The sequence below is a fragment of the Ascidia mentula genome, chromosome 2 (genome assembly GCF_947561715.1).
Source record: "Ascidia mentula chromosome 2, kaAscMent1.1, whole genome shotgun sequence".
Taxonomy (NCBI): Eukaryota; Metazoa; Chordata; class Ascidiacea; order Phlebobranchia; family Ascidiidae; genus Ascidia; species Ascidia mentula.
Window position 1 is genome coordinate 13,240,294 of NC_138567.1, and position 24,733 is coordinate 13,265,026.

At 36.5% G+C, this 24,733-nt stretch overlaps 1 protein-coding gene across 3 annotated transcripts; it reads right to left on the bottom strand.

Annotated features, from left to right (window-relative positions):
• Window positions 1-151: 151 nt before the first annotated feature.
• On the bottom strand, window positions 152-21,151 carry LOC145888369 (signal transducer and activator of transcription 5A-like). 3 transcript variants are annotated; one of them, XM_082979102.1, is made up of 21 exons: window positions 21,029-21,151; window positions 20,848-20,962; window positions 20,232-20,388; window positions 19,932-20,097; window positions 9,933-10,016; window positions 9,178-9,270; window positions 8,764-8,863; window positions 8,105-8,211; window positions 7,687-7,841; window positions 7,301-7,459; window positions 6,927-7,029; window positions 6,487-6,566; window positions 6,016-6,103; window positions 5,358-5,489; window positions 4,987-5,079; window positions 4,272-4,437; window positions 3,919-4,069; window positions 3,387-3,523; window positions 2,801-2,965; window positions 1,004-1,138; window positions 152-785 (listed from the first exon to the last, which is right to left on the bottom strand). In XM_082979102.1, exons 1-21 carry the CDS (start codon window positions 21,074-21,076, stop codon window positions 706-708), a joined length of 2,514 nt encoding a protein of 837 aa, XP_082835228.1. In that variant the 5' UTR covers window positions 21,077-21,151; the 3' UTR covers window positions 152-705. The 3 variants fall into 3 exon arrangements, with proteins under 3 accessions (XP_082835228.1, XP_082835227.1, XP_082835229.1); XM_082979101.1 differs by having other exon boundaries at window positions 2,801-2,971; XM_082979103.1 differs by lacking the exons at window positions 152-785; window positions 1,004-1,138 and adding exons at window positions 1,150-2,007; window positions 2,134-2,244 and having other exon boundaries at window positions 2,801-2,971.
• Between the last annotated feature and the right edge of the window lie 3,582 nt (window positions 21,152-24,733).

Genomic DNA, 24,733 nt, shown 5'->3' on the forward strand with positions numbered 1-24,733 from the left:
TAAAGTAACAATGTTGCAAATATATGAGTACAAAACCATGATTTAAGGGCAATGCACTTATAAGTACAGATTGTTTGTTTGCAATTTTATGTCATAAAAAGTGTTTTACTGCTTACATTTTACCATAATTTATTCTGAAATATTGATCACATGAATTTAAAGTGGTTTATTTACAACAATACATTTCGATCTCATTAAAACAGAATGTTTGATTACAAGGAGGAAAATTATGAATCATTTCACCCTAAAAGCAAACAGGAGGGGTGAAATAAACAGGAAAATAAGCACTGTCAGGTGTGAAGATTGGCATGTTTTTCAAACCCGGGAATGTGCTGCACTTTTGATGGTATTAACACATTTAAACTGGACAGAAACATAAAGATTCCATGTAAAAACGACTGCCTTTAATACTTACAGCAATATTGAAATGACATTGCTCTAAACATCCCGTGACAATAAAAAGTACAGAAATTACATAGTTGCAACAGATGACATAGTACAAAGCAGCTAAAATGGAACAGAACAATTGAAAAAACATTTGGCAATGTCGGTTATTTACAAAAGCATAAAAATACTGAAATTATTTGTGATCAGATTTGCGCCAATAACAACTAGATGACGTAACGAGAGTTGTACAACTGCATAATGGTAAGTATTTAGGGTGTGTATCTCTTATGACTAACAGAAAAAAAAACGTTGTTTTGTTTATTGGGATTCATTGCTCATTGTGAAATCCAAACTTTCATGGCGACTGGGATTGGGTGAAAAGGCTGATCCAACTGAACCTGTAAAAGGGAATATAGCAAAAATATTTACATATTCCTCAAAACAAGCTTTTCTTTGATTAAAAAAAAACAACATCCATAATAGGCTTTTTTCAAGCCACTGAAAGAAATTAGTAACAATCACAATTAAGATGTAGATCTCCTAAAATTGTTACTATAAACAAGAACAAAAAATATCATACATCACAATACAGGCACAACATATAAAAAAGCTTTACCTGGTGAAAAAACTTCCCCATTATTGTGCATGGAACTTGTTATAGCTTGCCCTGGGGAATGGCACTGGTCAGGCCTCGTTCGGTTTGCAACAACAACAACTTGTAAATCTTTCGTCCAGTAATCTGGATTCGCTTCTGCATTTAACAGCATGGGGTTTATGAAGAAGAATGTCCATGTATTATACACATTTTCACTACTAATTAAATTTTCAAACATTGCAATTGCTATAGTTTATTTTCCATCATGATCATATATACCACATTCAATGCCACTATTCAATGCAATATTGCTACTAAAAATTTTTCCAAGAGTACAATATTTAAGTGTGATTGTTCTTTAATGATTAGTCATGTACTTCTTTTACAAGCAGTATTGTGTCTGAATTAAATGTTTATTTACAAGATCGTCAGCATTTGCAGAAAGCAAGAATTACGAAGTGCAAAATATGGAACAAGCATTTGAAACAAAAGTCAGCCAAAAGCAAAACATGATACAAAGTATTGTACAAAAAAGCCAAAAAACACAAATATATTATTTTACAATTACAGAACCAGGCGCAATTATTCGGAAAAAAGGTCTTGTCAGTAAACTAGAAAAAGTTTAATATTCGCAAACAAAACACACAAAGGTTTTTACAGAAAACTCCTACTTGAACTTTCAAGAAAGTTGCTCTGAACATCCCATAGTAAAAAGAGCAAACTGAAATGATCCAGAAAGATAATTAGCTATGATTGAATTAAATAAAAACACATCAAAATATTTGGCAATGAAGCTTTAATTACAAAATGCAAAAAGCTGTACAATGGAACATGAATGAAAAGTACGCAGGTATAATTTTCTTTTGAGTGATGTTAATGCCTATGGCACCACAAAAGAACTGTGAGACAAAATGTTACTTATCACTGCACCAATGTTAATACATGTGGAGATTAATGTGATTCACTGCTCATAACAAAATCATCATGGTGACTTGAAGTTGGCGAAAATGTTTCTTGCATTGATCCTGTAAAAAAAATTATCAATAATTTCTGATACACTTGTAGAAAAATTGTTAATAATTTATGCCTTGCACCACACATGATAACAAGTGTTTTTTGTGTCTGTGTGATTTGAAAATGAATGAATTTACCTGGTGATAGAAGTTCTCCATTGTTGTGTATTGAGTGTTGTGACTGACCAGGTCTTGAGCCAAATGGAGCAACAACGACAACATGCTTTTTCCAGTAGCCATTATTTTCCTCTGCATTCAGTAAAAGGTCTATTTTAGCCCAATCTGGTCTATTGTCCAAACTATAAGTAACGTTTAATGATTTTTACTGACACTGCTTTTCACCTGACAACTAACTGTCACATTCTGTAAATGAAAAACCATGCTAAACATGATTGTTTTATCGTCTGGGTTACACTGGTTTCTTAATACCGTACATTACTTTTTTTGTCAATGGAGCAAAATATATTGATAATTACACTGAAAAAATTTATTAGATCTATGTAATCCCAAGAATTCTGAAAGTCATTGAAGTTTTACTGATTAAAAGTTATTATTAAAAGTTGAGTTCCTTGACTGTGATGCTGACTTACACTCTGTGAAGATGAAACATAGATCTTGTAATTGAAAACAAAATGAAAACCCTTGTTTAACTCTCGTCTGAACTTTTGGTTCAAAAATAAAACTTCGAAAAATGTGGAAGATTTTAAGAATCACCAGATTTTTATTTACCAATTTGCATATGTTTTAAAACAAATTCCCCCATATGGGATTTTTAAAAACAAAACATTATTAACAATAAAAGTACCTTGTTCAGGGGTGTAGTATGACCCGAAAACATGATCTTTCGGCATGTTGGGGTAGAGAAAGTGGAGGTACTGGATGTCTTTCACCATGTCTGGTAAACTTCTCTGCTGGAATTTCTTCACTGTGTCTGGCTGCAAATGTCCTACTTCATAACCGGCGTGTGGATCTGTTCCTGACACAAAACGTTTGTTAACAACTGTAACTGTAGTACTGGAAAACAAAACATGATATTGCAAGAACAAGGCAAACTAAACTGCATTGTCCCATCCTGATAAATATTGACAAATTAGTAGACGCAAAATTGGTACAAAACATGATATTCGCCATGAAAAATAGGTAAATACTATTTCATTTCAACTGTAGGTTTGGGTATCATTCATTAAAAAAAAAACGATAACATCACTGTTTTACACATTACAGCATACTTTATAGTTACAACAGTTTTAAAATTTTTTTTTAATGTGTGGTAGGAATATGAAAATTGGCAAATTTTGCAAGTTTTTGCAGTAATCGTATTCACACAATCAACATTTTACTTCTGTCACAAAGTCATCAGAAAGAAAGAAGAGAAAGAAATTAATCCTCACCGTCTTTGCATACTGTGTAGCAAGAGATCGAAAGTGCCCCCAGGACTGTGTCACTAAACCTGAACATAAAGGTTCCGGGAGAGCACTGAAGCAACATTTTCTGACAGGATGCCTTTCCGATGAAGCCGTGGATAAGTCTAAACAGTGCAAGAATATATTAACATACAATCCACAATAAATTGTGAAAAATTAAATAAAAACAGAAGAAATCAGTAAATTTAACAGCAATATTTCAGTCAAAAACTCCAACCAAGGTGATTTTAGTAATACAGCTTAAATATGGCTTTCAAAAAATATTGTGTTTTTAAAATATGTTGCTTTTTAAGTTCTACAAACATACATTTATTTTTGGGCTCACTGTAAAACACTTATGTTGGACAACAGTATGATGAACTGTCAAGCCTTCAGTGCAAAATTTAACTAACAAACACATTTTTTAACCCATTCCAAAATGAGCAAATTGCAATATGGTAACATACTGGAATGCTTGTTTTATTCTAGCTGCAAACAGTATGATTCACAAACACCTCACCCAAGATTCCAGTATTTTCTCACGTAAGGGCTGGACACGAGCTGCATGATGTTGAAAAACCATTTCCAGAAAGTGAAAGTTTTCCCGGGTAAGTTTTCATGGTTGAATTGTTTCCAAGATACCATTGTATCTGATGGGACCGCTTCGTGGCCTTAAATATGTGCAACCACTTAAATGTCATTCTACTTTATGACCAAAACGATCAATACATTAATGTAGAAGCTGTATTTTGCCACTGGCAATGAGCCGACATATTTCTAACAGACAAAAAGGATTCACTTCTCAATAACACGCTTATATTTATAAAGACACAAAAATGTGCACAGATTTGTTTCCAAAGATATGAACCTCACCTAGAAGTTTTTGAGTCAGGTACTTTCTCGCAATCTGGTTGAGGCCGATTCCTTCAGCATTTATTCCGCCAGAATCACTTTCACATTCCTTCTTCCACAACCAGTGCAAACTGTCAATGATCCAACTCCACTGGACTTGGTTCGGAGTTTCGAAAGGTCGACGGAACTGTAAATGTTGGATGAATTAACTGACTAAAATAAATATATTAATTTTTGAACCAATGGTTGTTAAGAGTGGGGCCTGGCAAGATTGTAGTGGGGGGTAGAGGTTAAAAACATTATGACTAAATCCCTTTTAAACCTACCAAAGTCGGGTTCACTTTATTCAGCATATTGATATTGACACTAAGATTAAGCAATTGGAACCCAAAACCAATAAAATAAATTGTGAAAAATGAATCTTACGTTCTTCTGGTAAAAAAACTACAAATATACACCTGTTGTTTTAAAAAAAAATTGCATTTTCTGACGTTTCGCCTGTAGGAACGACTAGGCTTCTTCCGAGAATAAAACAAACACAGTAGTGAACCCACGGGCAAAGAAATCAAGCGACGAAAAACACAAAAGGGCGCAACAGCTAAAACACAGCGCATCTATGATTGAACCGTATTGATTTTTCATTATGATACCTGGTGTTCAAAACCTATTTTCAAATTAAATAGTGTTAAGATTATAAGTTGTGTAACAGTGAGTCTGATTTAACTGGCTTACTCACAGCATCTGAGAATGCGTTATCCCAGAAGATCGTGGCTTGCGCGTCTGCCTCCTGTTTCCCGTGAGATATCACGACAATCGGTAGAGACATCGTCTGCGATGCAAAAATATTGGTACAAATGTGTACAGTTGACATGCAGGCAGTGCAGTGACATGAAGCTTGTTACTTGACAACTCAAAGCACACAAGCGATAACAAATATGCTAACATTATACGGTCGTAAGTTGCAACGAATTTGCTGGTTTACATGCCCTTGCTGCGTTTGTAAACGCATGGTAAAAAAAATTACAAAATAAATACATGCTGAATTAAGCTTTGGGTTCTGCTTCTGTAAAACAGCATTCTGTGGCACATAATTAACAGCACACTTACCTGGGCAGTAACTTCGTATTCCTTGTTATTCGCCAATCGAAGGTGGATCTGGGAACGAAACACCATGCAGTATTTTTCTTCCGCCACTGTGTCCGCTCTGCCCTTGTCACCTCTCATCTTCATCTTCAACGTCTTTTTATGAAAAAAAAACATGTTTGAACAAAACTTGTGGGCCTCGGAAATAATAAATTTAGAATTGTGTACGATTGGTCATGTTTATTGCATTGTTATGGTAACAGTGGATGGCACAATTGTTAATTTTTATGAAATCGATTTGTTTTGATAGCTTCGGTGCAAAAATTTATCTGAATTTTTAAAGAAAAATTTTATTTCCCTAAAACGTAAATAATTTTTATAGCAGCGAGTTTTATGGCAACGAAAAAGTGTGTTTACCAAATGTTAACGAGACATTTACACAACGACAGAGTGTTGATAATTTTGTAATTAAATCAAAGCATTCAAGGGGTAATCCTTAAAGCACTACAGAAACATTCGCAACAACATATGGCTGTGGGAATAACAATTTACAACCAATGACAAACCAACTAATGTACCTCTATTTCAGGAAAAAAATCGACTAGTTTTATAGAGATTAAACTTTACAACGCAATTTCTCGTGGGCAAACTTATGCAAATAAGGCTTTTGCATTCTTCTCACCATGTTAGTCATTAGAACTCGAAGTTGTTTGAGCTGATCGTTGTAATCCGAGTTCTTCGAATTGTTGACGATTTCACCGGAGGTTATTCTGCGGAGCATACACAAGCATACTTGCAATGATGATCACAACAACGAACCGCGCATAAACGGTCAAACGTATTTTAACTTAATGACGAGCCACGAGCCTCACAACAAAAGTGCTTCTGCTTAAAATACTTCACACAACAACACCATAGAGGAACAATAAAAATCAATTGTGAATCATTGATTTTTCGTTGTTTTTTTTTTGTTTTTGGCGCATATTCCACGGCATATATTGCAGCCTTTTTTTGTTGCAATTAATTTCCTTGACTAATTTGCACAGTTAGTTGCAAGTATTTGTTTGTGCTGTGTGTATTAAACATTAACTAAAACAACATCACAAAACGACGCAGTTGCGAGCTGACATGCGGTGTCGTATAGATTACTTACATTTGTGTATTGGTTCCGTTTTCCCGGATGTTGTTGGCCACGTCACTCGTCACCAACGCAACTTTGGTGGTGAAGTTGAACTGGCAAAAAAGTTAAGCATGTAAAATAATATTGCTTTTACCATAGTTTATGTTAAGCTACTTTGTTTTGTAAATGGTTCCCCTCCCCATTAACAATAACCCAACACATATGATGTCATGCATCGGTGATTTCGCTCTTTTCCAGTTTACACCAAACGTATTGATCTTTTGGTCACTTTACTACTATTATTATTGCTACGTTGGAGCCATTGTTGTTTTGTTTTGACAAAATTCAACTGACTATACGATGTACTTACGATTGAATGCAAGAATCTCAGGGCTACGTCCTTAACTTTTACATGAATTGTCTGCTTTTTTACCGCCCTTATTTTTTAAACAGCGCAAATATGGGATTATTACCTGGTGAATGGTTAGACCGTCCGACACTAGGTGGCGTAGGTGACAAACAAACTTTTTATCCTTCATTAGAACTTGAGGAGGTTGTTTCTCAACGACCAAACCCCTGCGTTTAACAATAACAAAAATGATTAAAAATTGGCATTTAAAAGAAAAATTAGCGGGAAAATTAGTGTTTTATAGTGAGCAAAAATTTTTCCAGTAAAATATTTATTTGGTTGTAAAAAAATTTGTTTTATTCTTCGCCAACAGAAGAGAAAGCTACTGCCTCCAAGAATTCTCAGAATTAGTTAAACCTACTATTAAATCTAATGTATGTTTATTCCGTTTACTACCAGAAGTCATCTGATAGAGTAAATCATTAAAGAAATACTTACAGGACAACTAACTCTTTGACAAGGTTTTCATAACCGATCCTCAACCCTTCCAGAATCTCCTGGCATGCAACCGCATCATCAACTGTGTCCACTTCCAATTGGGCAAGATTGGCAATTTGCTCCAAACACAAATTCATCAAACCGGCGGTTGGTTTGCAGCTGTATAAAGTCGTTATAATGTTTAGTATGCTGAAAATATGATCGTTATAGGTTGCTACATACAAAATAAAAAAAGCAATTCAATCTGTGCCATTCTTGCAATTGCCATGATTAGTAACTTGTTTACATGGTTCCCTACCAAGTGGTAAACATGTATAAAAAACTTTGTTGTCGTTTTTCTGACTTTACGCCCAGAAGGAACAGGCTATTTTGAAGGCTACAATTACCAGTCCTCCAGCTGGTCAATGTCGTAGCTTTCCACGTATTTTCCGTTGCACGCGAAAGCCTGAGCTCGCCGCCACTCTTTTATTTCTCGATCGATTTTGGAAAGAAGACTTTTTATCCCAAGAAATACGTTGTCGCGGTGGTATTCTATCAGGTTCTAGAATGAAATAATGAAGAATTGCAAACATTTTAAACATATTTCTGAGACATATTACACAAGCAAATGAAAGTAAAGTTAAAATGGTCCAATGCTGGTTTATTTGATTTGAAATAAATTACTGGTGAATAAATGCAAGAGATGGGGGATTGAAGAGTTTGTTTTTTGTAATTGCCGCGACCTCAATGCGCTACCGGTAGTTAAACAGTTTAAGGTTAGTTTCAGGCTTGAATTTCCAGGTCAGTAATATAACAAACACTCACCCGTCGGTGCGTCACAAGGGATTGCCGGAGATTGACAATAGTTTGCCACATACGAACTTCGTTCGGGTTGGTGATTTGTCGCATGTCGTACGAATCGATGATGTGAACTTCACAAAACCACAGCCATTAGAATTCAAAAGCAGCAACAAAAAAATACGCGTTTTGTGGACACTTTGACTTAGTAATGGCCACACAATAGCTAAGGTGCCAGTGAGTAATCCCAACTTGACAGAACAAAATTATTATTCAAAAAAGCTTTACAAGCTCTACAGCTAATTAAATATACAGGTTAAAACACATAGTGTAAAAGCTGCAGACAAATGGCCACTGTTTCGACCTAAAAGGTCTCATCAGTGCAGCTGGTGTGACTATAAGACGACTTTGCTGACCAAACGGCCAAGCAAAGACTTCCACTTTGTGAAGACTATACAATCACCGTCATCCGTCGGCAAAGTCGTCTTATAGTCACACCAGCTGCACTGATGAGACCTTTTAGGTCGAAACAGTGGCCATCTGTCTGCAGCTTTCACAATTCATATTATTGGCTCCACATTGCTTATCATAAAACACATAGGTTCACAATAAAATGTTATCATTCAAGAAATGCAAACCTTATGCAGAACAAGTGAACAGTGGGTTTGAAAGATTGACAAACTTACTATTGCCATTTGTGCACAAGTGAAGGCGCTGGAAATCAGTCGCCATTTGTCCGATCTTTCCTGATATTTCCCGCGTTCTCTCCTGCATTTCCGTTATGTCCTGCCAAATTGTAATGAGTGGTGTAACGAGCCGTGCTTTCATAAAAAAACGCCGAATTCCACACGTTGAACGTCGCATTGAAACGACTATGGTTGCAGACAATGCACACACCACTCATATGCACACAACAGGCTAGGTTAATCCAACTCTGTTTCTTATTTATAATACACACACTAATTGTAATCTAAATGCTAAGCTCAAGTAATCTATGAAATACTGAAAATAATCTGCCACTTGAGTGTGTTTCAAATGCCAAATTCTTGAACTCCTGCCTTTTCGATGAACAATATGAGTTTAAGACTATGTCTACTTACACTTGAAAGACCTTGAAACCTCTGTGGCACACCAGGACTCTCGTAGCTTGGTGGACGATTCATGTGTCCATTTGGGATCGCTTGTGCGGAGTCCTGCCGAGTTTACACATTTGAATTATTGTATATAAGATCACAACACAATACAACGTGCACCACATTCATATAAAGAGGCTTAGCCTATGCTAAAAAGTATGGTTTGGTTTTGATTAATTGTTTATTCTCTTGCATAGGGGGTATCTATCTCCATGGCCAGTGGCGGATCTAGGAAAATTATTAGGGGTGTTCGGATTCGGTACCTAATTAATGAAGCCGTTAGATGCGGTTAAAACTTTTTGCGGATATTTAACGCATGTAAATTCAGCTTTAAAAAACACGTAACGCGTTACAGTAGTTAAGCGAAATATCAAACAACTTCCGCGAAACACGACTTTATAGTTGCTTTTGTGTATGTGCGCTTGTCCAGTTTAACGAAAAACGCAAAAACAAATGCAATGTTACAAAATAATGCGATTGTATCTGTATCGTCTACGAATTTCAAGTATTGCGTTTTATTTCCGGTGGGATCGTAAAACAAATCTGCAAAGGTCTAGGACGTGGTCTTGCACCACTAAATATACATTACTGTTTCAGCGGTAGATAAATCATAGACTATATGACGTCATATCCCGATAAAACTAGCTTTGAGCACTATGCAAGATGGTACAACAAAAAGGTTTACAAACTTTTGCACACGTTGCTACAAAGATAATACCTACCCTCGCGGACATGATGATGCCATGTTCTCGTTTTAACATCTTCTGGTAGATTTTTACGAGATCGGTCGCCTTGAGTTGATCCCTCTGTCCACAAGAGTAAAAGTTTGGATTTTTTGTTCAAAAACTTTCAAGTAAAAACTCGTCACTTTCGCCTAATTTAAGAACGACCCTAAAAAAATAGCAACCTCACGTTGGTGACGAAGGGCAGTACAAAGCAACAGCATAACTAGATTCGAGGTCCCAAAAACATTAGTTTCTGTTTGCAATATCAATTGACTGACACACTTCGTGTACTTACAGACTGCAAACAACGCTTTCGTATGGCTCAACGCAAAACGCAAATGCCTTTTCCAGCAACCAGCCGTGAATTATTTGCCGCGGGCATCGAGCAGACGAAACTGCGACATGGGCTGTTCTGGCCCAAGTGGTAGACAGTCTTTGTGGCACGGTATAGCTTAACGTTGCAAGGTAGCTAAGTCCAAGCGAAATACACCTCACCAGCGTACAGGACAATTAACTACACACCAACTTCCTGACTGTTCAGTCATGCTATAACCCAACTTTACACTGTAAGCCTACCTATTATGGTAAGTTGATTGGTATATGGCTTTTTCAATGTCGTGCTGTGTCATCAATGCATGGTTACCGGTGTTTGTTCGAAAGAGAATTGACTGTAAAGGAGGTAGCACGAACCGCAATACCTCAAAGAATTGGTTAATGTTTGACCAGAAGATTGAACGGCCAGCCTCCAGGTTCGGATGCAACGTCGCAAATAATGAAACTAGATACTCGACTTTCTCATTAACTGGGCCGCTGCAAGTTCGAAGAAAAGCATGGTAAATAACGGTTGTTTTGAAGGTGATGAAATATGACGCATTCGAAAACCTTTCTTGTACAAACAGTTTTCAAAAACAGAACGCTTTTGAGAAATAAGCAAGGCAACATTGCCTAGCTATTCCAATATTGGTGCGACAGCTGTTTCGGCGAAACGGCACAAATCATTTCGAAAACAATCGATGAAGAGGATAAAATGTATGAGAACTAAAGGCACGTGGCTGTCACAACTCTGGCAGAATGCTAAGATGCAAAAACAACTTGAAATGTGACAGCATTAAACAGTCACCTGTATAATTTTGCATAATGTATGACATCTCGACAGCAACTAAAACAGGACAAAACAAAACTAGAAAATATCCCACATTGCTCAAAGCTTTACTGCTCAAAAAAACGAATTAACATTCAACACTTTTGAAACAAGAACACTGATTTAACAAAAAAGTGACTAAGATGCAATCACAAACACAAATAGCCTTCCTCACGGAAAAACAGTTTAACCATACCTGTTTCACCTCCAAAGGAAATTAAACTACAACTACGAAAGCTTCAAAACTACCAACTCCACACAAGTCTTGAGGAGGGCAACTAGCACGTGTTGTAATTCTGCCTACCAGAGCACGGAGTATTAGAATTATTATAAACGACACTAACACTGATGGTCTATGTCATTTCCCGTCGCTAAATATGCTGCACGGTACTAGCTCCCGTCAATATTTCATTTTTTAAACCACCATGTTGTCGTTTTGGGCCTTTCTGTTACGTCACAAGGGCGAGAGGCATCAAGTGGTTCAGTTTATTTTCCATTCGGTTAAGGTTGAAGTTCGTAAAAGAAAAAAATCTTGTTAAAATTTAACCACTGTGTAAACTAGGCGAGATCTTGTCGGCACAGTTTGGAGAAAGCTATAACATGCTTGAATGACTCCCTGAATGTCAACCGTACAAGGTTACCAGCAAAAATGCAATGACAATTACTACACATTTTTTCGAGTTGCAAGCCCGGCATAAAGTTTTCATGGTTTGTATGATATTGATGAGTGAAAATATTGCATGGCACATTACTCAAAAAGACAAAAAAAGTAATAGCTATAAGATTCAAACTTGTCTCAATTCTCATACAACCAACCTCCAGCTAAAAGCTTTAGGCTCAGGCAGACAATTTAAATACAAACCATGACCTTTTCTTCGTGTTTTTGTCTAAGGTGAGAGGTGATGAGCACGTTTCAAAAACAACATGTCTGTCACCGACAGACGGATGTCGATATCGCCCCGTTATAACGCGGGAGCCAGTACCACCTTGAATTACCAGCGCTGCGACGATTCTTACGTCATAGCTTTGGGGTCGGTTCGGGCGAGAGTGCAATCCGCTTGTATGCTTATTATTATCACTGGGTTTGGTGGTTTTGTATTTCAGCGAAAACAGGCGTGAAATAGATGTGCAGACGGAGAATGAATAACCGCGATGGGTTAAAAATCCATTCAAAAAACCGCAGCCTTTATTCTGGCAAGCAATCGTTTACAAACAATTCGGTGAAAAGAAAATATGTAGACCGGGTCTGTAGCACTGTAAGACATATATTTCCTTGGGCAAACGTTGGACTTCAGTAACGCCACAAAATTTGCGGGCAGAAATTTTTAGTTGCAACTATAAGTTAACCCTCTGAAAGGTAGTTGTTTGACTGTCCCATTTGTATATATTGTATGGTTACCACACTGTCATTATTTTGAAAGTCATGAAAATGTTTTGTTCGCTTCAAAAAATGTCATTTTTTCTAAGTGGGCACCCTTATAAGTTGTTTTAGCTCCAACAATGACAAATACAGGCCTTTTCTGTGAAATTTGCTTGCAAACCTTGTGCGACTCATTACTAATTTATGCGCATCACCACTGCAGTGAACACAGGAGACAAAAGTAATGTGACATCAGTGACTCACAAAATACCAAGTTTCACTATATTTTCAGTTTTTAGTCGACCACATTTATGGAAAGTTATGTAGACAAAAATAATTGTACTCTAACTCACACCATGCAACTGCAAGCAAACCTTTCTTTAACTTTTGTCTGGCGAAAACACTTATTTCCGTAGTAGTTTTAAACTTTTTGACAAACAACTACCAAAGAGGAATCGCATCAAACGCATTGCTGCAACATACAAATTTAAAACAAACCTTACAAAATCTCGCACACGCACTTCTTTCAAACAAATGCTTCTACTTACATTTGTATTCACAACTGCTGGAGAACTGGTTTTTCGTTCCATTGGCCAAGCGCGACACATATCGGAACTAGCAGGGTCGGCAATTCTTAGTAACAACATAACGTTGTTCGTAAGGAGAAAGTACTTGAACTTGGTGTCAGCCTTCAAAGGCAAATGCGTTTGTATCGAGTGATGGTTATTGCTTGGTTTCAAAATAAAGATGCGATTCCACATACTGCTCTTGACTTGTTAATTAAATTTAGTTCATTGTTAGAAGTTCAGAATTGTTCGAAATTAGGGTATTGTGGGATTTTTAATTGGGACAATTACATTTGTTTTGTCACTGAAGTCGTTAGGGTGTGTTTAAAACATTTAGGCCTAATTTCTTTCATTTAATTGACGTTCGGAATCATAATGTCATTTTTTCACAATACGTTTTGGAATCACTAAAAAATAAATACAAAATAGTAGGAGTGTGTAACGCTGTCCAATAACAAGGCGATATCCCTAATGCATTGAACTACCACATTTAAGCTGATTTGTTATTATAGCCCAAATTCCAACTACGGCAAGTATAGTCGAAAAAAACAACCGCTGCTGAGCTTACCAAAGTTTACGCTAGGTCTGACTTGAAACATCATTGTGCATGTTATCTAGAATATGGGCGTTTGGTAACTATTGCCTAAATTTAATACTAATCTTTATTTTATTGCGTGAATGTTCATGAATTAGGAAACTACTTATAACACTTTTGTTTTGCAGTTTCATAACAAACTTCGGGACTCTTCTACCTCAAACAGTAAATCCACAGTCGTTATTCTCGTATAATTCCCCTGCCTTACATGTTTCAGATATGGTAACTTGATCGCTCAAAGTCATAGACGAAGTCAGAGCACACAGAAAACTCCACACAACTATACGCAGGTGTACACAGCACTACCGCGCCAAAGACAAGTGGCCCGAAGAATAATAGTCATAGGAAATTCTAAGCAACATACGTGCTGGCAAAGGTTATTTATCGTTTTATATCTTGAAAACCATTGGTAGCAGCCTACAATAATCGCTATTACTTCTAGTGTTGTCCCAGACGCAAATATGTGCAAGCTCTAGCACTTTTGCTGATACAATTTACTCATAACACTATATAACCATACACACGTTCTCAAAGAAACACCATACCGCCTTGTCTTTGGTCCCTGTAACATATTGAATACAGTAGCGGTCGTCAAAACACACGTGAGACAGTCGAAACACCCAAAATAGCATTTGACGTTGTTCCACTTTTGAATGGAGAAAAACCCTTCGCAATTCGCTTGAATTAGTTTGACGTAATTGGCACGCAAATCACAAGCGAAGACACCCTGGGACTAGATTAAAAATAAAGGGTGGGACTTTAAATGTCAACGACACTGCAAACACAACGCAATCGTAACTAAAGGCCTACAAGCTACGCTCGGCTGCACTGACACTTCTCACAGCTTCACAGCTTCACAGCCATAATATTTTCCAATCCACAGGGCGTTTTAGCGTTCAGACATGAATGCTACCAAGGCGCGTATATTTTAGCACGTCTGTGTTTTTTCTGCTCAAGCATTTTACGCCTCCAGCACTGTTGCTTCTAACACTTCTCAGCGTTGCCACTGGAGCGGAAATTATTTATTGGCAAACATGCACCAACCATAACGGGTGCACTGTGCTTTTCTTCATGAAGCAGTTTCGTTTAAATGTAATGCGTAATGTGCTTACTTCGAACTACACCAGCCTTTGGACGCCAACGATTTTCGTTTTGATGTAGTTGACAATTTTTTTACCGTAGATGCTAATGGCAGAAGTAGTTCGGTAACATTGGTGCCAGTATAATTCGCTTAATTGCCAAACCGGAAACAATTACTTTTGGAGAAATTTGTGTTTCGAGTCACTATTTAGTGACAGCATTTAATCAAACGGTTACGTAGTGTTAAAAAAGTTAATGTCATCATCGTTTGCTACGCCGGGATAACCACCCAAAATAAATTTGTCTGTTTAGATGGCTAAATAAACGCAACCGCAATAAATTTTCGGACAAAATCCATGCACAAACCGCCCAGCACTTGCTTAAGCATTTAGACAATAAGCGCGTTATGTCTGAAACTAACCATTGTTTGTAACATGGAGCATTGATTGTTACCGAACACGTCTGGGATTGTTACCTACCATGTTGCATTGTTACGAAACAAGTACCATTTTTCGTTCAATCGGACCTTAAAAGATACATAGCAGCCTACAACATGCAACATTTTGGAGTGTTTTGTTGTTATTTCAACGTGTATCTGTGTAAGTACAAGAATCATGTAATCGAAATAAGTCTGGCCTACCTCATGCGTTGGTAAACAGATCGACATTTTTACTATTCGACACGCACGATAATTTTTCTTAAGATATTCGACACGCAATAAAAAATCGACGCCTCGTGTGAAAAGGAATACGATTTACTCTGTCTCACGCAACATTTTATATAAATATCCACATGGTGCCTTTTTAGTCGCTATGTGAGAATAGCATTAAAACGATGTTGGAAAAAAAGGAAAATACCGGCACACTTCATGTTGCTTAAACCAAAACATGACCAAAAACTTAAACGCTTGTGCCTATACAACAGCTTAAAATAAGGACACAAGGTCACAAACATAGACGAATCAGCAACTCTGCGTAAAACCCTTCATTTTTTTCGTACCTTTTTTACCTTAGCATCACTAAGTATACCTTTTAGCCACAAAAAGTACGAAAACATAATGAAGCAAAACTCGGCAAACAAATGCCCTTCCATATCAGTCTAAAGCTTGGGCAGTTTCGTAACCACAACTATGACAAGCGAAACCAGATAAGCAGGCGTCTGCCGTTTGTCCGAAACCACCCGAGCAAACAAAAAGCAGTAACTACGAAAACATGTGACGTAAACGTTGTGAGATGGACAAGCATGAGTGTAATGTGAAATAAAATCGAAATAAAAGACTGAACCCGCATACATAAAGGACCGAAAGTGAATCCAACAACACAAACGCGCGGTATTTAAATATTTAAAGCAATTGTGACGTAACAATGCTCGAAAACATGTAATTATTGTTCAAATATAAGTGTGAATTCGGGCCAGAATTTTTTAAACTCGAGCCTAAACCCTGCCGGAATCATACCGGCCCTTGCAAAATCAAGTTGAGCAAAAAAGGTCTTTTCGATAGTTTTTGATGCCGCTGGTATGCACCGTTACAAAACAGAATACTAAAAGATCTTGATTTTTTACCGATATGCCTGTTAGTCACGATCCCGATTTATTTTCTACGTGGTACATAGGTAGAATATATGCCATTTTTCACTAAATCTCGCATCCTACAGACTCTCTGCCTCCATCTAGCGGTACTTCACCGTCCGCAATAAAAGCTAAAAAAGCAGCACAACAAATCCAACTGCCCCAAAACACAGCGACAAGAGTTATAATCACTGTAAACCTTTTACTTATTGCGAGGAACAAAAACCCAGCATGGATGGATTACCAAGGAGCAAGAACTCGAGATCGTCGTGCGGAAGGAGGACGTAACCCCCCTGGCTATTTGACGGATGCAAAAGCTCTTGAAAAGTCAACGAGCAATGAAGGTGCATAGTTCAAAGACTGATAATGTCGATGGAGCCATCGAGAAAAATGAAGGCATTTTTTTGCAGAAAATTTGTTGCAATACTTTTGGTAGGCGTTCGAACTGGCACCAATATAGGCATATCCAATAACAATTCAACGTAACAGCTAAGAGGCGCAATCAAGCAAAAGAACACATTGAAATAAAGCTACACACATTCCCTGCAAAAGGAGCATGGAATAAACTTATATTTAATATTTGCTGTTGTTGACGTTTATCCGACCAAACTGTATGAAAAAATATGCAAAAAAGTGTTTATGCCCACTGACCATCGCCTTTGCAAACGCTACGTTTGCAAAGGTATATATTTAACACAACGCTAAGAACGCAACCCTTCAACGAAAAGTAAACAAATTGGTTTGACCCATTACTTTGGGCGTGGGAATCCGGACCTACCGCTCGGTTAGTTTGTATTTCCCCGAGCTGTTGAATAATTCAAGCTTTCCCCACATTTGTCAAGAAAGCCCATGAAGAGAAAAGACATATAAATCCGCGGTTTAAACATTTAAAGTGCAGACAATTTTTTGGAACGTGGTCATTTATGCATTAAAATGATCATCTACAACTAGGTTTACCATCGACATGGACTAAAATATGAGCACGTTGCTTTCTGGTGCCGAAAAATATTGGATTTGTGTCAGAACTCCGTTCGATTTTGAAGATATTACTTTTAATTTTCGTCAGGCTGGTTGATCTGAAAACGTCCATCAACGCTCAACGCTAACCAATAATCTGAATTTGATGAACAAATAAGCATGCTTGAAAGCGAAAACAGAAGAAACTAAGCATCTTGGCACAAACTAAGCACGTTTGTTGGAAATAAGCATACTAAAGTAACACTCCCAGTTCATAAGAGCATCTGAACCTTTGACCCCATAAACTGCTGCAATTATATTCACAAATGTTTTGCACTGTAATTTAACCATTCGTGCCATCGTTGTTAGATGCGATGTTGAGGAATGCCAAAATCGCATGTCAAAAATCTCGACCATACTTTAAAATGCGTGCGGTTTAAATGCCAGACCAATTACTAGTTGGATACACAAAGTATAAACAAAACAAAAAGTTCATTCCATCTTATTTGCCCCTGTAAAATTTGATTTAAACTGGGTGAACCAATCACCCGGGTAAAAATCAGTGATTAAAGAAGTCATTATTTAACAAAAAAAAATACCGAACGACACTTTTATGATGAAAACTTGCCACATGAAGATATGCATTTCTAGAGAAAGATTTTTTCTATGCTAAGTTTTCCTTTGCTGGAGAAACATGAAAGTAAATAAAATGTCTTGTTTTGACTTTTGTTAAATTTCTGTATATTACGAACGTCTACACGACACTGTGTCATTTAGTATTGGACTCCACGTGCTTTATACTATGTATATTTCGGAACCATTTGATTTACGTTATGTTTCAAGTGCGTTTTCTGGATTACCAGAACGCAATTGTATCAGTAACAGATGTCTGTATTTTCAAAAACGGAAACAAGAAATTGAGCAAATATTGAACCGCTGTTCATTCTACTGGGAATTGGAAACGCCTGGCGTAAATGTTCAGTGAGTAACCAAGTCTCCTGTTCTGATACACAAATAAAGGTACCTATATACCTGAAGCTAATAAGGTCATCAATGTGGAAATAACACTCACAGCTTACATTCGTAATAAGGAAAAAAGAGGTTTTTTTTCATTTTGAAAATGTATGCGATATCTCCAAGTACTGGGAAATACATTTCAAAAGTTTTATGCAAAAACGGCTTTTAAGAAACTAACTTTCGTTTTACCAATGAATATGGCAGGTTACTATTAACGTCTAATTAATCATGGCAGTTTTAATATTAAAGCTACGGGGTCGGTTCGTTGAAACGAAGATAAAATGTTGACACAGAAACCGGCGCTAATGGACTGGAGTCAATATGTGAGAGTCGATTCTATGTTTGATCGTTGCTGCATTCTGCCCTACAGGCATCGTACGAACAGAGTCCAATTTGCGTTTACGCAAACAAACTCGTGATAATTTTTGCAAACCAACTGTGATCAAACTGAAAACAGCTCTTTATCAAATCGGAAAATTTTTATCCACAGCGGAGCAAAAAAAGCTTAAGCGCAATTTATTTAGTTTTACACAAGCATTAAACACTTTTTTTCAAATTTTAATGAATAAATGACGCAAAAAGATTACGTACCGGTATAAACAATGGAAACTTTTATCTGCGATTGCGCACTTTTAACGATCCGTTGTGGCAATGAACGTTTATTTAACGAGTGCAGTTTTGTATACTTTTGCCAAGTTGTTAAAGCATACCACGGCTGTGCATTATTACTTCCTTTTCCCTTAACTACCTACAAAACGAAACACTTCCCCCCAACGCAACATTCAGCAGCCTGTATCATTCATCAATCGCTCAATCAGGCCAACTGGCCAAAGCCCGCGGCCTCGTTTAGCTCTTTTCAGGAAATGACATCCTATTGTCAAAGACAAATAAATGCACAGATGGACCTCAAGACAGGGATTTCTACAGATTGTATTAAAAAGTACGGACACCCGGTGTTATTTAATTGCCTTGCCAAACGCGTGACTGTGTGTAATGCGATTGTTCATGTATGGTTTTGAAATAAATAACCGAAGTCACCTCAATTGGCTCGTATACGAATGCAGACCGAGGTTGAGATATGTGAAATTATCTTGTTTGTGCAATAGGCCTGTGCGGTGACGAAACAGCGTTTGTCATAAAAAAACTAATATTTGCCTGTCGTGGGCAAACTGTTCCAGGGATTCCCGAAACAAGTAGGTTACTACCACCCACAAAGCTAAACCCGACAACATGGCGAAGGAGAAACGGCTTTCGGGTTCATTTGCGCACCGGAGGTGGGCAGTTAAGCGTAGCAATTCCAAGAACTGGTTGTAACTTTACATGGAACTGAGCCGTCACGTTTGTGCTTCCATGCAAAGTATGATGCCTGACTGAGGTTTTCAGGTAACGCAATATAGTCACTTTGAAACAACAAACGTATGTTACAATTTCGCTGAAATGGATTGGGATTGGCAAAAAAAGAATCTGATTTGAAGTGCCCCAGACTTGATAAACACTTGCACAACATAAAACCTTGTATATACCATTAACTGAAGCTAAACTTTTTATAAACTGTTCGTAACCAAACACAAGTCCCCTAACCTTAATAGGACTTAAACCCTTACCTTTATCAAATAACAAAGTGATTTATCTGATATGTAATTACATTAGTCAAAATCAAAATGTCTTATGGTTATATGTGCAATCAGAATGAGTATTTGTTTATTAATACCTGCAGCTGTGTGTAAAACTGTTGTAATTTGATGCGATCATCAGCCTGCAGCGAAAAATTTTCATCCTGTAAAGATTTTCTTGCCAGGTCCTGAAGGCTGTCCTTGATCGCCATTGCTTTCGTCAGGCTCTCTTGACTGACAGGTTCTTCAGTATTGATCAGATGCCTAAACATATAAATGAAACAGAAACTTGGCAATAGCTGAGGAACTGAATTGTACTAAATAAGTTGTTGGAAAAAGAATCCCAAAAGAAAGAATAATCAACCACCATATTTATAATTTTTTCTCAACAAACGTACCAGCATTTGCACTCAATTTCATCTGGAAAAAGTGCTCTGATTTTTTGTTCTGGTGAGGAATCAGAAAAATGACGCTGCAGTGAATTGTGGATTGCTGGAATGTTCTTCCTAGAAATGTTTTCTATTTCTTTCCACTGACCCACATAGGGACCATTTTCTACAAATATTGTTTATTTTTACAACAGACATCTTTGTGGAAAATTTACAAGCTATTGTTGTCTCTAATATTAAACAGAATAATAAACTAACAGAAAAAAATCCAGACATCATAGGATATATACCTTAAAATTTTTTACATGAATTACAAACTAAATAAAACTAATGGGTTTGATAATATTACTGCTAACAATCTATTAACAATAAAAAAACAAGTAAAATCTGCATTACTAGTACATTTCCAAACATTCTGATGTTCTTTTGGTATATATAGTATACATATAATACATATATGTATACATATACATTATCTGATGTATATATACATATTTAAAAAACGCTTTAATAGTTGTACCGCCTTGGTCACTAAGGTCATCAACACTAAAACATAATTCAGTTTAAATACACTATTACAATAAAAAATATGCATGTATAATTTGAATCTTATATACAACCATACCACAATCAACTTCAACTGAAATCAATGGAACATCAAATGCTGGAAAGTCCAAAATTTCCCCCAAATAATGTTCAATGGTTTGGCTTGGAGGCATGGGAAATGATGGTTCTATTTCCTACAATGAATTGGTGGGCAATTAAAGTAATGATTTGTTTAGTATATTTAAAAAAAAATGGTATACCTCAAGTTCCATGGTTGTAAGTGCGGACATTATGTCATGATTATCCATGAGGAACAAGCAGCAGTTTACACAAATAGTGTATATAATCTAAAAGATATAACAATAATGTAAAAAAATAAATCTGTAAAACAACTCAGATTGTAAAGTTTGTAATTTGCACAGAGAATATTTTTGGCAGATGCTGATAGTACTTGGTGGTCAGAACTAATAAGTGATTTAAAAAAAATAGTTTTAATGCCTATTGTTTCTTGTTTTTGAACAATTGATCAAAATTATGCACAGGGGGAATTTTATTGGAAAGTTTGTAATCTGAGTGCAAATCTAAGTGTAGGAATTTTTTGGTGAAAATTTAACCTCTCTGCAAGTCATTCTTTCCAATCTGGGATTTTTCTAAATAAAAGTAATGCCTGCATACCATGTATTATATATTTTAAAAAATTGGGGATAACTGGTTATAGTATTATACAACTTTTATCCCTAACTTCATTTCCACACTGATGACTGTTATAAAATGTGTGCAATAATGACGGAAAAATTAATAAATCCTGAATCGTAATCTATAAAAAAGCATAAAACAATTCTTTTTTTTTTGCTATCTAAATTAAAAAAAGAACATCACTGCAGTGCAGTGGTAGGCCAGGTTTACAAAACCACAGAACTATCTGTACGTGGCTGATGGTCTTATCGTTTCAGTTTACACACATTATGAGGTAGAAAAACTAGCCCAACTGCACTTTAATATGTTGGCCAGACAGAAACTTATTTGCATTATGAGACCTGCTGTTCACAGCAACAAAGTAAATTACTGCACGCATCACTGGTTATGGCAAATGGCACAACAACAAAAAAACACTGTTCCCGTCGTTTTATCTCAAAAAATGTAAAGGCAATCACAAAATAAACTTTAGTTTGTAAAAAGTATATGTGATTGCTTTGCGTCTGTCTGTTATTACGTTGGGCTGAATCATAATACCTGTAGACCAGACCAGACCTGCCCAAATAGGCTAGTGGCATTTTGTAGAAAAATGTTTGTTGCCTGCAATAACCTTTTTTACACAATATCCTGCAACACTTGAAAGTTGCGAGGGCTGCTGTGGCTAATATTTAGTTGAATCTAAATATTTATTGTCGCCATAAGTTTATACTCGTCGTACGAATCTCACCCATCGTTAGTATTTTCGCTGCATCGGAAAAAATACTGATGATCACTGTGGTCGATTGGGGCAACACACGTCCAATAAAACCTAAACCTTTATTTTACGTCATCCATTCAAATCTATTTTAGAACCTAAATCGACAATGAACAAAATCCAATCTTCGTTATTAAATTAAATAATAAGGTTGAATTTAGAGTAAACTATTATATGGAATACAGGATTCGCTTTCTTGGATTCGTCCTTATTTCGATTCGATTCCGCATATCTCAAATGTTTTATCATCTATTTATCAAAATAACGTTTTATCGTGGTTAAAAATACACACGCAAATCAGCAATGTTGCTCTGTATAATTAAAATATTGTCCAAGTTAATGGAATTTACGTATCCACGATTGACTTAATTAAACTAACGAGGCGCTATAGTTGACAAAACATTTTTTCCAGTCGACAAAACTTTACAGGTTGCATAGAATGGCATGTATAGTTTTAAAAGATTTGAAAAAAAAAAAAACGATTTATGGAACGAACATTAATGTACATTGTCATAAATCGGTCATAACTACTTTTATCGAACCGCGGCCACGACTATTTATACACCGTTGGAAACTACATTGAAAACCCTTTCCAACCATACTAAACTACTTTAAACTGTGCAATAAGGCTACATAGCTCTGACACAAGGAGAAACTTGTGGAGTACAGATACATGCTTATATGCTTGTTTGTGCACTGCTTTTATAAGAGACTGACTGTTAAACAACTTTATTCGCACGAGCTTTCGCGAGATTGATCTCGCTTCATCAGGTGCAGCAAATAACGTGTCAAATAAAATGCGGTAACAGCGCTAAAAACAAGGAAGAAAAAAAGGAAAAACGCACGAAGAGGTGATAATTGTTGGTCACTGAGTGCATATAGTCATAGATCAGAGACTGACACGACAAACTGAGGAAATTGAGATACATGCTTCTAATTTGGGATAGGTAAGAATATGTTACATATGTTTAAAATTATTTCAGATGAATCTGTGAAAACCTGTGTTCTGATGTCAAATTAAGAATATGCCATGGATTTTTGCAACCATAACGGGAACACGAAAAAGTAAGATAACACTTTCAGTAATATGTGTTTATGATTGGAATATGTGTTTATTATTGTGATGTGAATGATGCCATGGAAAAGTTTGCAACTTGTACGAATGCTCTCAAAAAATTGCTAGTAAAGTTTACTAAAGTGTATCACTTGTTAAATGTAATGTAGATATGTTTTGATGGGATTTTCCTTGTTTATTCTTCACTTCCTCTCATCCGATACAACAACCCGCTCATCGATATTTTGGCAGAATCCAAATGCCTTTTTTAAAAAAAGCGTTCCGCATTAATGAACACCATTTCACGATAGGGTTAAGCAAATACATGTGTGTTTCTTTTGGGTTTAAATCACAAGTCTTATAGTTTCAACAAGAAAATTTCTGGAAGGTGAATACACATAAGTTCTCGCTGCAAATTCCCTGGTTTTGCATCAGAATAAATTGGAGCTGAAGCGATTTTACGAGATTTGCAAGGTGTGTCCAAAGTCACATTTATTAACGTGCCAAAATACTTTCCGACCCCTATATTTTTCTTATAACCTCTACAACTGTAAAGAATCTAGTGCTAAGAAACTAATTAAAATCGGTACAAATCCCCTATTTTACATTAGAATGACTGTTACAGCACCGCTATATCCACTGAAGATGAAACATTTTGGAGTTATGAAGATACTTGCATATACCATGTATTTGCTTGCGCATTATTAACTCAAAAGTGATGCTGCGTTTGTTCAATGAAAACACAACGTCTTTTGCGTAAAACCCAAACACCATATGTCAGAAAGCCCATGAGTAAATTAAAACCCCCTGATGAAACGAAATTGGTGTACAAAATGCACAACATCTAATCTAAACAAGGTATGATGTCTTACGAGATTTGAACCAGTCAGCGTTTGCGAACCAAAAGAATTCCTGACGTTTTTGTGAAAAAAAACGTCGAGGTTTGTTTTTCGAATTTATCCCCAAACAGGGCAAAACGAATCATATACTCTTTGGTTGCTAAATATAGAATTCCGTTGACGCCAAGAGAAGCCTGGAACATGTACCGATTTTAATAACTTTCCCGTTAATCAGCTCTAGATTCTTGACAGGTACAGAGATTTTGAGAATATTGTAGGGGACGGAAAGTATTTTGGAACGTTGTTAAATGTGATGTGATCCTCCTAGCAAAACTCGTAATTCATTCTGATAGAAAATCTTTGATTTGCAGCGTTTAAATTGTGCTCATTAACGACAAAAAATAAATTCTAGACGTGCTGTGATGTGAACCAAAACAACCTCCGCTTAATGTATCGCTAAACTCTTTTGTGAAACTGTGATCATTCGTTCGGAATGCTTTTCACGAAAAAACATATTTGGATTCGGCGAGAACGACAATATTTACAATAGTCGACATGAGCAAGTGTCAGGTGACTTTCAGTAGTTCCTATTTTTGTTTGGTTTTATATTCAAAAAACTTTT

Coding starts and splice junctions, on each gene's coding strand:
- LOC145888369 (XM_082979101.1), bottom strand. CDS start 21,076: ATGGATAATCATGACATAATGTCCGCACTTACAACCATGGAACTTGAG. Junction 5,080..5,357: donor AATACGAAGTTACTGCCCAG/GTAAGTGTGCTG, acceptor TTTGCATCGCAG/ACGATGTCTCTACCGATTGT. Junction 4,438..4,986: donor ATAACGCATTCTCAGATGCT/GTGAGTAAGCCA, acceptor CAACATTTACAG/TTCCGTCGACCTTTCGAAAC.